Source organism: Dermacentor variabilis, chromosome 7 (assembly GCF_050947875.1).
Source record: "Dermacentor variabilis isolate Ectoservices chromosome 7, ASM5094787v1, whole genome shotgun sequence".
NCBI lineage: Eukaryota > Metazoa > Arthropoda > Arachnida > Ixodida > Ixodidae > Dermacentor > Dermacentor variabilis.
The window spans coordinates 147,703,708-147,716,381 of NC_134574.1; the positions used below are offsets into that span (position 1 = coordinate 147,703,708).

Genomic DNA, 12,674 nt, shown 5'->3' on the forward strand with positions numbered 1-12,674 from the left:
TATTTCAAACGGGAAAACTTGAACGGAGGCGTCTCCATTTTCTGCAGTGCGTGAAACTATACTTCCGACGCGGTTCCATGTTCGGTCACAGATGGCATGCAAAGGCCCAACCCTCCACGCGCTACACCTTTAGGAAGGTATAAGCTGAACTGCGCTTGTTGGTGAATACCGAAAATCAGAGGGTTATGCGGATAGTCTACACTTCGTCGTATCTTTGGCCCTCTAATGGATGGGCTTTCAAAGGTACCCCGAAACACTCCTTCACCAGAGTAACAAACCCTCGCCGATGCGTAGAGGAAGCACCTGTGAACGTGTGAACCAAATATTATTTTGCTGTATGCAGCAGCATTATTTTATGTATGCGCAGATGCTGGCGACATTCGCAATGTCGCCAGGTTGGCTGCGCTGGAAGCAGCCAACCAATCGGTATTTTTGGATTTCGTGATCGCGACGACGTTCTCAGTAATATTCGATCGTGATTGCTAATTTTCCAGTGCAGCAATGGAAAATGCTTATATCTGCGATCTCAGACAAGAACAAAAAAATGTATTTGACACCTTAGCACACTCATTCCACACCCGACAGTCACGCGTGCTGGGCAGCGCTGATACCGCGGTTTGCCCTCTTTCCCCTGGCAAGCGCCTCCGCTGATTGGTCTCTGTTGGTGACGTGTCTCCAGGGGCGTGACGAGACGATGCAGCCTGAGCGCCCATTTCGCGTCCAGAGAGAAACGCGCACGTCTGAACCGGATGTGTCGTAGTGCAAAGAGAGAGAGAGAGAATCGCGAAAACGACCAACTTTCGGGCAATGTTGACTCCATCGCTGCGTAATTTCCAGCGCGCCAGAGAAGGCGAAATCAGAGAGAAAAGCCGCGAACCGGAGCGATGAATACTTGTGACACCTTTTATACGTTAAGGATTTGATTTTCTTTTCTTTTTTTCAATACGAGATTTGTCATGCACGGCCCTTCTATCGTGGGCCCATTCTCTGATCAGTTCAGAAAATGTTTCAGGCAGTGCCTCAAATTATGTACATCTGCTTTATTCCACGCTTGCTTACTATATGACTCGATCATGTATCCAGGCGTTTGATAGATTTAGTTTGCTTCTAAAATGTTTCCGACTGCGGTGTCATACATAAATAAGGGTCCTTGTGTATGCTGTTCGTTTTCATTGTCTTTTCGTAAAGCGCATTTTGCGCGTATTTACGCGATGATTTTAAATACGATGACGATTTTAAAAATTAGAACGTATTTTTTCTGCACTTTGAGGCTAAATTAATGAGCCTCGATACCCAGAGGCATAGCCAGAAATTTCTTTCGGAGGGAGGGGGGGGGGGGGCTGCACGCTGCAGCTCGGCCTCCTCCTAATAGAATTTGTTGAGGGATAAAGACATTAATAATAACTGCATTGCCACTGCCAAAGATGCTGCAAACGAAGTCTTGAACGCAACGCACTTTCAAGACAATAAAATATGTATTTTTTCATAAAAGAATATACTAGTATGCCTCAAAAATTGTGCCCGAAATAACTGATATCAAAACAACCATGTTTTCTGTGCCTATTTAATAACTAAAGAAAGTATCAGACGAACTTTAGAACTATATCAGTTTGACACCAGCAAAGCAGTGCATGCCGGTGATATGAAAAATGCAAAGGGCATGAAATGAACAAGTTGAGGACTAATAATTTAATGAAACTTTGTTATCCTCCCTGCGTTTCTGTCATTTGCATCTCTCTCTCTCTCTTATTCAAGAATCTTGTTAACATTCTTGTACATATACAACGAATAAGGAAAAATCTCAATGAGGCTATGGTTTGTTACAATGTATTTCGCAGGAGCAGCTGTCACCGGTTGTGCATTGTAATTGCACCGAAATTAAAATCTCAACAGAGAGCACATATAAAAACAGGAGTTCTGCAACATATACGAGGGCGAATCACATGAAAGTGAGCCAATGCGAATATATGGCAAACGGGGATCTCTCTTCGTCATATGTCACTCTCTGTCGTGGGAACATCTCCTTATTATTCATGTGTCAAAAAATATCAAGATAGTGTTTTAAAAAACTGGGAGAACGAGAAAACGACCACAGGAACAGAGAAAAACCTGAAGAATCAAATCTGTCGCGAGAGTTCGGCAAAAAGAAGCTTTTCTCAACGCGAACCACTTATTGAAACGGCACTTCAAGTTTCCTACTACGCGCCATGCGATGACAAAAGACTCGCGTCATTAATTTGGTAAATTGCAACGAGCTTTCAGTTACTACATCCAGTGGTAGGCTGTTCAGGGTGTCTACCAAACGGGAAAACCGGCAATTCTCAGGGGACTAGAATAGCCTGGAAATACTTAGGGAAAACACAGGGAATTTGCGCTTCTATCAGGGAGAATTAGATGTAACTTTATTGAAAGGGAACGAGAGTTGTGTTAACGCTAGCTCCAGTAAGAGAGGAATCGCAACGAATATTCATTGACTACGTGTCATCCGCACGATGTATTGCCAGAGTAGTTAACGACCGATTTTCCAGACGCCCGATTTTTCGGACATGCATGCCCGATAATTCGCACGGCTTTTAGGCCCCACCACGTACTCCATATATTCAATGTATATTTCCCTGATTGCAGGTCTGAAATGGCATTAGTCAAAGCCACCACCCCCGCCATTGTGATTTTGTCCGCCTCGATATGGCACTCTCACACGCAAAATCGCAGGCAGCCGTATCCACCACCGCGGCAACGTTAGGCCTAGCTGCTGCTACGTTCGCTATTAAGCTTCTTGCCGTGCGGTGCCGTGTTTTTCATTGAAATAATTCACCGCTGTCAGCAATGGCACCGACTCTGCTTTTGTAATCCTCGCGATTGGCTTCGAAGCTCGCAAAGCACAGCGCGTTGCGTAATGCCAATCTCCAAAAGTTAGCTTCGCCTCAGTACAGCAATATCAAGCGGTGAAGCATAACGCGTGGGAAGGGGCAATTGTCACGGGACACAGTATGTATTCCTTAATTATACACGCGTTCACCCCCTTCTCCTGTGGCAGTACGAGCACCGATATGCCTAATAAGTGTACTGGCAGCCCTTAAGAGCTTTTTCGGACGTGCCTGTGGCAAGTTTAGCTCTTAAGGGCTGCTAAAGACATGCATGCATTTTTTTCGAACTGCCTGATTTTTCGTATGTTTTCGCGGCCCCTAGGGAGTCCGAAAAATCGGACGTTGACTGCACAACTGACCAAGAGGATGCATCAAATGATCCATGGGGTGAAAGAGTGGCAGAAAGAGGATAAGAACAGAAAGGACCGGCGCATTGAGGAATTAACGGGAAATGAAGCGTGCCGCGGCCTCTATTAAGGAGCTTGAGCTCAAAAAACTAAGTGTTGGCTGACGCCGCGATGCAGGTGTCCCTCATCCAAACCAATATAAACTCTAAAGCAGTGAAACCCAACACTGAGATGTTATGTACGGGCTGAGATTATGTCAGGACAGTTGAGGTTGACTTCTCAGCTGCTGAGAGAGAATCTTAGTTGTGACAAAGTTCGGGCCTCATACCGATGAGCTTGCCATCAGTTGATAGAAATATCTCATATTCAATAAATATTTACATATGTATGCATGTCCTTTTCATTCGTATTTGAAGATGTTCGACTCAATTTGGAATGGGTTTTACCTTTTCTTTTGCTGTGCATTTTACTAATACCTTCCTTCTGTTTTCTTTTTGAATAAAATTGAAATTACTCCTTACTATTCAAACTAGATTAAGACGTTTTTTTGTTTCAACATGCTTACTAGAGAGTGACAGCATTGGGCAACATAGTGTCAGCCTATCTTGACATAAAACAAAGTTATAGTAAATTCAGGGAATTTTGCAAAGGTGCTTGGGGAAAAACTGGAAAACTCGGGGAAATTGGAAATGTCAACTTGGTAGACACCCTGGCTGTTGCCAGGACGTCTTGGGTAAACATTTCACAATCTGGAGCCCTTCAGCATTGATTTCTTTGACAACCTCGCTGCACGCTGCCGTTAAATCTCTAATTTGTGGTATTCTCTGGGGTACAATAAATAAGCAAATAATTAAATAAATTCCATACAACTAATGGGGATGCGTACAACTATGTGTGCTTTCACCCTGTACATTGTGCAACATAATTCGACGTTCGAAAGAGAAATGAGAAGAAGGAGGAGAAAGGAGAAAAAAATTTATAATCACCCCTATTTAAATATACGTAGTATACTGATCAATAGTTTAACAGGAAAGGGGAATTTCATCTCATGTTTCCTTTGCTAAAACATGACCAATCACATCTCGTGGCTACGTGCCATAAGTTAAAGGAAGGAGTAGAAGATCGTCCGCAGTTGGTGAAGTTTCCCGGGATTACACGTGAACCGAACGGTTGGTATAAAGCCCCGCCGAACAAGTGCGATTCGGTTGATTGAAACCTACCGGGAACAGCAAACAAGGTCGCGACCGCCGAGTGAGAGGTCACCTGTTGGACCGACCTTTTTGAATGAGAAAAGGGGAATGCACGGGATATGGCTTTCGCTGACAGTAACCTTGCGAAGGCTGTCCACGTGAACGGTGATGCTCCCTGCTGGTCTATTTGATTCCTCAGTGCATGACAATATCGTCAACTGGCTCCTTAAATTGGCCTCGTCAGAAGCAGCATACCATCTCGTTGTTTCTTTTTTCTTTATGTTTGCGTTATGGTAATGAGAAGGAAACGACCTCGAGTTTCCGTTGCTGCTCTTTGGAAACATTCGTTTACTGGAACGGAACAGCGTCACAGCTGAGCTATGAAAACCTGAGCAACCCTAAGTAAACAAAAATCGAGGCGGGGACACGGGTGCTAGTGGCGGACATTAGAACGCATAACGGTATTTCGACACTTCATAATCGGGATGCGTCAAGTGTTTCCATCACCTCAAACAGCAGTATTCCCCATCCATGCCTTGCGAATTGCAAAGCGATATGTAGCTCACATTTGTGTATTATTTTTGAAAGATAGACACCATGCGCCAACTCAAAACGCTTAAGTACTCAATGCAGAAAGCAGTATATTCCACCTTGGCAAATGTATTTTAGCCGAACTTTCTTATTAGAAATAACAATAAACTACGGTCCTTAAAGTACAACGCATCTTTATTACTGTTTCATATCCTCCAGTAATGCGCCTTCGTTTGAGGGAGCAGTGTGATTAGAAAACAAAAACAGTAGCGGCCACTGTTGGTGGGAATACGGGAGCCCCGGCATCGCTCTGGAGAGCGCCTTAACTTGACTGGCGCATCGTGAACTTTTGCGGCGCATGCGCAGTCAAAGCGACAGGCGAGAAGCCCGGCGAGTCGTCTGCTACGACGAGTCGTCTGCCAAGACTTCATGAGGAACAGTCAGTTCGTTGCACTCCGAGGAGAGATGCCGCGGTCTCGCGTTAGCAGTAGCGGCGCCTGTGAAACTATAGGAAAAGGTTCTTAAACATACAGAAGCAAAACCTTGCCAGTTGGAGTAAACACATACAAAAATACAGGGTAAAAAAGACGCGTACACAAAAAATGAGCATGCAAGAAATATACAGATCCCACGCACTGTGGGAATGGATGTGAGCGAAGGTTTCCGTGCTGCATGCTTTGATTGACGATTATTAGCGGAGATGTTGACGACTAAAGCTTAATTTCTTCAACGTTTAGTCTAACACGAGAGTGGCGAGTTGATGTTAAAGGTTACATTGCGGGCACCACTGCTGTTTGTCTCCGAAGTACACAGAACACACGGGGAGAGGTCATTGCTTGAGGCGTTGTTGTGCGCCATATTTTATAACCTCTGAGAGGGTTGAGCGTTGTCATTGCCTCACATGGCACATCGCATTGTGGCATAAGTATGAAACTTGAATTGGATTATGGGGCTGCACGTGCCAGAAGCACAATCGGATTATGAGGCACGCCACAGTGGCAAACTCCGGAAAAATTTTGACACCTTGACGTTCTTTAACGTGCCCCCAAAATCTAAGTGCACGAGCGTTTTCTATTTCACTCCCTTCGAATTACGGCTGCCGCGATTGGGATCACATCCACGACCTCCAGGAATGTCATAGCCGCAAAGCTATCGCGGCGGCCACAGAAGTGTTGATTTGAGGGTCGACCGCTTCCGTAGTGTTTCCTGGACCCTGTGGTGCACTTTGTTTTTTGCGGCTCTCCTTCTGGGAAGAGCGGGGGTCGCGAAATGCATAAGTTGCCCGCTTGACGTATTTCCATGGTGCATATTTTTCAGAAATAACAGGAACGTACTGTAGCGTACATTGAACTAATTAAGCTGACCCTGTTTCTTCGCAACCACTCTCGTATAGTAATGGGGTTTCCTCGCCTTCTCACGTCCCCTCCCCTTCTCTTGTATGGGAAATGCCTCGTTTACTCCCTCTCCTTCCTCTCCTCTCTAGAGTTCTATCTGCGTCCCCTCTCGCCTTGCATAGGGAAGCACTGCAGTTTCTACAATACTTCTGAGGGGAGTCACGGATCATTCGAGCTGTCAAGCGGCTAAACGAGGCATTGCAAAGGAGTACCAGAAGGCATATATATATATATATATATATATATATATATATATATATATATATATATATATATATATATATATATATATATATATATATATATATATATATATATCAGGTCAAGTTGATTGCAACAGTCATGTTACAGTTACATGGTAATAGTAGTACAGCACGAGGTCCCCTAGAAAACTGCCAGGGGGACCTCCTATGATTACATAAATATAGTTGTGATACAAGATCAGCAAAAAAGTACGGTCATCTCAACAATGAGGATAATTAGGCAAGTTGATTATCTATAACAGGAAATTGGATACAGAAGTTATTGGTAATTCTAATTATTGAAAAAAAACATGAAATATAATCGAAAGCGTGTGAAGCAACAGAATAACGAATATTAACAAAAATAATCACACCGTCATGAGAGACCAAACTAGTTTCATTATCAGTAATAATTACTTATACAAAAAGAAAAGGTATACAGCAATGATATGCATATCAATAATTAATCAAGAAATTAGGATGAGTCGGTTCATTCCTGAATGAAATATTTATTGGTACGTGCGGAGAACGTATGAACGTTGTGTGATGATTTTATTTCGAAAGGTAATGAATTCCGTGTTGCTAAGCCAGAGAAGATGGCTGTGAGCTTGCCGTAATTAGTCCTTACGGCAGGTAAAGGTAGATTATTGCGCAGGCAAAACCGGGTACTGTTGTTAGTAATATGTTCAGTATCGATACATTCCATGAAGATGTCGTGTGTGACGAGCCCATATGCAATTATGGATAGTTTCTGAAAAAATAATTGTCGCAACGGGAGAATGTTAAGTTTAGGAAACATGACCTGCAGGACAAATCAAATGGGCTGAAAGTCATTAGCCTCATAGCTTGGTTCTGAAGTCGCTGCAGACGTTCAATATGCGTAGAATACGTATTGGCCCATGACGATACACAATACGAAAGGTGGCTATGGATATAAGCAAAATACAAAGATCGTGCGATGTGAGGTGGGAAATAAGTTCTTGCCTTGCCGATAATTGTGGATACCAAACACAATATTTTTCACAATTGAGTGGGCGTGTACACGAAATTTTAGTTCAGTATCTAGGATGACACCGAGGAACCGCACTTCGTTCGAAACCTGTATGTCGTAATCACTAATGTGAACAGAAGGTGGGACGTCGATTGAATTTCGTTGGGAATGAAACACCATAAATGTAATTTTAGTGGGATTATTGTGCAGACGATTATTTTGGCACCATGAAGTAATATTGTTCCGATCAGCTTTAAGGTTAGACTGGAGTCTGGCAATTGATTTACTGGATGCAAAGATAGTCGTGTCATCAGCGTAAAGTAGGCACTTCGTCTTAGCAAGAAAAGTGGGTAGGTCATTAATAATCAAAAATAAAAGTGGTCGTAAAATTGATCCCCGTGGGACTCCTACGTTAATTAGCTTGGATAGTGAGAGATGAGCGATAATCTGCACCATTTCAGACCAGTTACTCAAGTAGTCTCTAGTGGAGGACAAGATATACCAAATGATTGGAGTTTAACAAGTAGTATGCCATGGTTTATCGTGTCAAATGCCTTCGTCAGATCAATGAACACAGAACCCACAATTAGACCTCTGGCAATAGCTTGCTTGATTTCTTCAGTTAAAGTAAAAAGTGCCAGTTTGGTTGAATATTGTTGGCGAAATGCGAATTGCTGAGGCGACAAAAAGTTAAATTTCTTTAAGTAGCGTATAATTACGAGCGCGGAAAAGCTTATTAGTCACTTCACCAAAAAGGAAGGAAGGATACGAATTGGCCTGTAATATTCTACTGAAGTCTGATCACCTTTTTTGAAAACAGGAACTATTCTACCAGCTGTACGACACCTCGGAAACACTCCTGCAGGGAACAGTTTGTTAATGATTGGCGCCAAAACTGACGATACTTCATACCAAATTAGTTTTATTTTACAAAGACCAATGTGATCTAAGCCAGCGCTTGTAGCCTTGAATGGTGTGATGGCCTGGTGAACTTCATCTGCAGTCGTCGAATGCAGATAAAAGGAATGACTACACCGAGGTATATCAGGTAAAGGAGATACCGGCTGCTGCGTATCCGTAGCTGCGCGAAAATGCTCACTGAATGCGTTAGCCATTTTAAGAGGATCAGTATACATTTCGTCACCTTGCTTTATTTTTTTATTGTGGTCTCTGAGCAATCTTTTGTTGTTCAGAAACTCTTTAATAATTTTCCAGTTGCGCATCGTGTTGCTTGTGTTTCTACAATAGGATGCTGGTAATGATGGCATTTAACGATCCTCATATATATATATATATATATATATATATATATATATATATATATATATATATATATATATATATATATATATATATATATATATATATATGTGTGTGTGTGTGTGTGTGTGTGTGTGTGTGTGTGTGTGTGTGTGTGTGTGTGTGTGTGTGTGTGTGTGTGTGTGTGTGTCCGCACTTTTCACAGAATTCAAAGAAAGGGCCAACACTTACCTTGCGTCCCTCTCGGCCTGGCTCAGGCAAAACAGGCTGCAGCCTAACATAGGGAAAGGAAAGTATGTGGTATTTCATGCACTTAGCAAACCACTAAGTAGGGAAGTAGTTTCAACTTTTGAAGGGCAACAGAGGGTTAAAGAGCAAAATTTCCGTTTTGTTGGTTCCAAAAACAGCTGGCATGGAATGTACATGTTCATAATCTAGCCACGGAACTCTCCCGATCTGTTGAATGCTTGCATAGAATTGTAGATTTAATACCTATCTGGCTGAAACAGAACACATATTGTTTAGTGTTCTACACCAGACTGTTGTACGGAATATTAGTACGGGGTACCACAACTAAACTAACAACAGGCTAATTATTCTGCAAAAGAAGGTATTGCGCAATGATGAAAACCATCTGAGTCCGCGTTATGACCTAAGCACATTACTATTATTTTTAAATGCAGATTGCTTCAAGCAAAAGTCGTTTATGATTTTAAAACTGCTGCAGTAAGTACATAACAATGCACTATGTATACACAAGAGCATTAATGAAGTTCCATGCGATATGTGGCTTAAGAGAAAACGGACGCTAAAAATAAGGACCAATTATGGTAAACAATAAACCAGCTACCAAGTCCTAACAATCCTAAATAAGCTAGAAGATAATAATGACTTCAATATGACTAGAAATGCATTCAAAAATCTAATGAAGGAATTGTTAATAACAAAGTGTTTCAGAGAGCGATTATTCTAACATAAATATGTTACAAATGTATTTTCTTTCTATTGTACATGGACACATATATGTTCATGCCCATACGCTACATTTGAATTTACCATATGTACAGTGTTGAAAACAGATAACTTCATGCGTGTTCGCTCACTGCCTATGAACAGCCAGTAAATGACTTACAATATATGCCGCGGCTCAGGCGCTGTGCGCGTATTGCTCTTGCACTTTTTTTTAAAATGTATTCAAGATCAAAATAAACATTCAATTTAATTGAACTTCGCAAATATGATATTTAGATCAAGAGGGTCATTGAGGAAATTGTAGAACACCAAAATGTGCCGGTACAGCTTTTGGTTTCTCTACATATACTGGCTACATAAAAGCGTTTTTCCGAGCGTGAAATGAAGCCGCGAATACACGCAATATTGCCGCGCGACTGGCCACTAGAGTTGCCAATTCCTTGTGACTTCTGCGAGTAAACCTTGCAACAAACCGAAGTCGCCAAAGAACGAACCTTGGGTTTAATATCGTCTTTTGCTGTAGTGACTGGCCTGGTCGAGCGGGGTCGGGGTTTTTTTCGGCGGGCGTCGGAAGACCGCCTCATGTCGGTTGACCCGAATTAAAGCTCTTTCGTCGCAACCGCTCAACTATACTTCACACATCGATGCTAGCAGCAAGGCAGAACCGCCAAAGAGCTCAATGCAGCCTATACTGCATACTTGGTCCAAAGGATGCCCGTTCGGGGCTGTGCTGTCCACAAGCTTTTGTTTAGAAAAAACAATAAGGAGACCCACTGCTAGTTGTCATATCCGCAAGCTGCGAATAATTAGTTTCTTAATTTTTTAATTGTTTTGTGATCAGCAAGGGTTAGGCCGATGTTTGCGTTCGTGCTCTTTTAACCCGAGCCTCAGCTTGAAAACGGCGAGTCTTTTTAAACAATTAAAATCCAGGTGGCTTCACCTTTGTTCACCACGTGCTTTGGGACAGTTAGCGACGGCAATTTTTCAAGTATGTTTTATCAAGTTCAAAATACAGCCTCTCAGCTCAGTCGCTGAGATATCGGAAAACCAACTCTGTCGCTAAAGATTGTGGGTTATTTTTGAGAGATAACTATTTTCCGCGAAATCAAAACGCTTAAATACTCAAAGGATAGAACAATATTTCACATTTAGTGAATATATTTTAGCCAAATTTTCCTTGCGTAACCTAACAAGAGTAAGTTGCAATTCTGAAATCACAACGCATATTTATATTTTTTTAAACTTGCAGGTCTTCTTGAGAGCGTTCTTTATTTGAATTTGATTAGTAAATATTGCACAAATATAGATTATAGAGGACATAGTTAAAAAAAGAGAAGCAAAGCATGGCCTCGTTGAAATAAATATAAACACAAGTACATGATAAGTCTACCGAATAAGGACAGCAGCTTTGTGATTGAGGAGGACTCCTTTCTCATTCATTTTTTTAGAAATGGTATGAACTGTCGTATGTACACCAGCAACTACCGTGCCTACTCCACTAAAAACCGCACCCCCGACTTGGCAGCTCGAAATTCGAAAAAGAAATGGAAGACGCCCAACAGACAACTGAAGAGAGCAACTTGTGGGAATGCTCTTGAATTCTGAGCTCGGTCTTCCGGCATCGTTGTCCGAAGCTTTGACTTTACAGTCTAACGCCATGGAAGATGCTCATGACAACTGTTCAAGATTGTATTACCGAACCCAATCCGGATAAATGGATGGATGCATGTTATGAGCATCCCATTTAGAACGGGGCGGTGGGTTGCGCCACCAAACTCTTCATATTTTATTGCCTAATGTTGTACCTATCTTTCAAAAAAAAGAAAAGCAAAAAAACACAATAAATTTCCATATTCAAAGTTTATGAACCCATATTGTGAATTTTGTTTTGTACGCCTGCGTTGTTTCCAGCTTCCATACTTTTTTTCCCACCAATCATCTAATCGCCTCTTACAAATCTCTGTTGCGGACATGTTCACCTTCCCCCTGCTCTCGCGGAACCCAAGGGCTTCCAGGAGGCCAGTGATTCTTACATCGACCGCTTGGCAGCTATCTTCGCATTCTCATAAAACATGCTCCATAGATTCCGTAGCTTTACCGACGCAAGCACATGCTTCTTGTTCTTTCTTATATCTCGCTTTATGGGTGCGTTTTCTAAGGCAACCTGATCTCGCTTCGAAAAGTAATGAGCTTCCATTTGAGCTCTCATAAATTGTTTCTTTCCTGATTTCGCTTTATCCTCTTCAAGTGTATTTACTCATAGCAGGTTTCTTTTCGAGTACCGCCACCCATGAGATTATCTCAACCTCTCTGACTTTCCCCTTGACGAACAGACGCGGAAAAAAAAAAGAAGATATGTACGACAGACAGATGCTTTCCTTCTACACCGCGTGGAATTCGTCGTACATGTTCTTTCAGTGCGCGTCTTTGTAGCACCCCTCATTTCTTTTCTTAAGTATCTTAAACCAACTCTCCCGCATCAAGCTTCTTTCCGCTTGATGTTCTTTGTTGCTGTGTTGTTCACCATACAGGCCGCATACTTCCTGGTAAGCTTTCTAGTTCTTTTCGTACACTGTGAATCAACGTTTTTACTGCACAAAGACCTGAAAACTCTCCCAACCCGTTGACTTTCTTCCATATTCCTCATTCGTTCTTCATAATTAATTTTACGGTCAGCAGCCCTCACTTCAAAACTTGTCCAGCCCGTATCAGCCTACACAGCCCGCGTTGACAGGGACAGTAGTGAGGACGATGATGAACAACCAAACCAGTATCTGAATTGTGGCAGCGCAGCACTTTAAGGAAAATTGCTTTCCAAGAACCTGCAATTCCGCGAGATAGTTTTCAACACAAACGGATGGTCTTGTATTTCTTCGCTAT

General features: G+C 42.2%; 1 protein-coding gene across 1 annotated transcript in view; it reads right to left on the bottom strand.

Moving 5' to 3' along the window:
• The window catches only part of LOC142588134 (sulfotransferase 1E1-like), a 156,117-nt gene extending 146,887 nt beyond the window's left edge, over window positions 1–9,230 (bottom strand). Inside the window, exon 1 of the mRNA XM_075699619.1 lies at window positions 9,054–9,230. Within this exon, the coding sequence (XP_075555734.1) occupies window positions 9,054–9,131 (78 nt within the window). The 5' untranslated portion in view covers window positions 9,132–9,230. The remainder of the gene's footprint in view (window positions 1–9,053) is intronic.
• Between the last annotated feature and the right edge of the window lie 3,444 nt (window positions 9,231–12,674).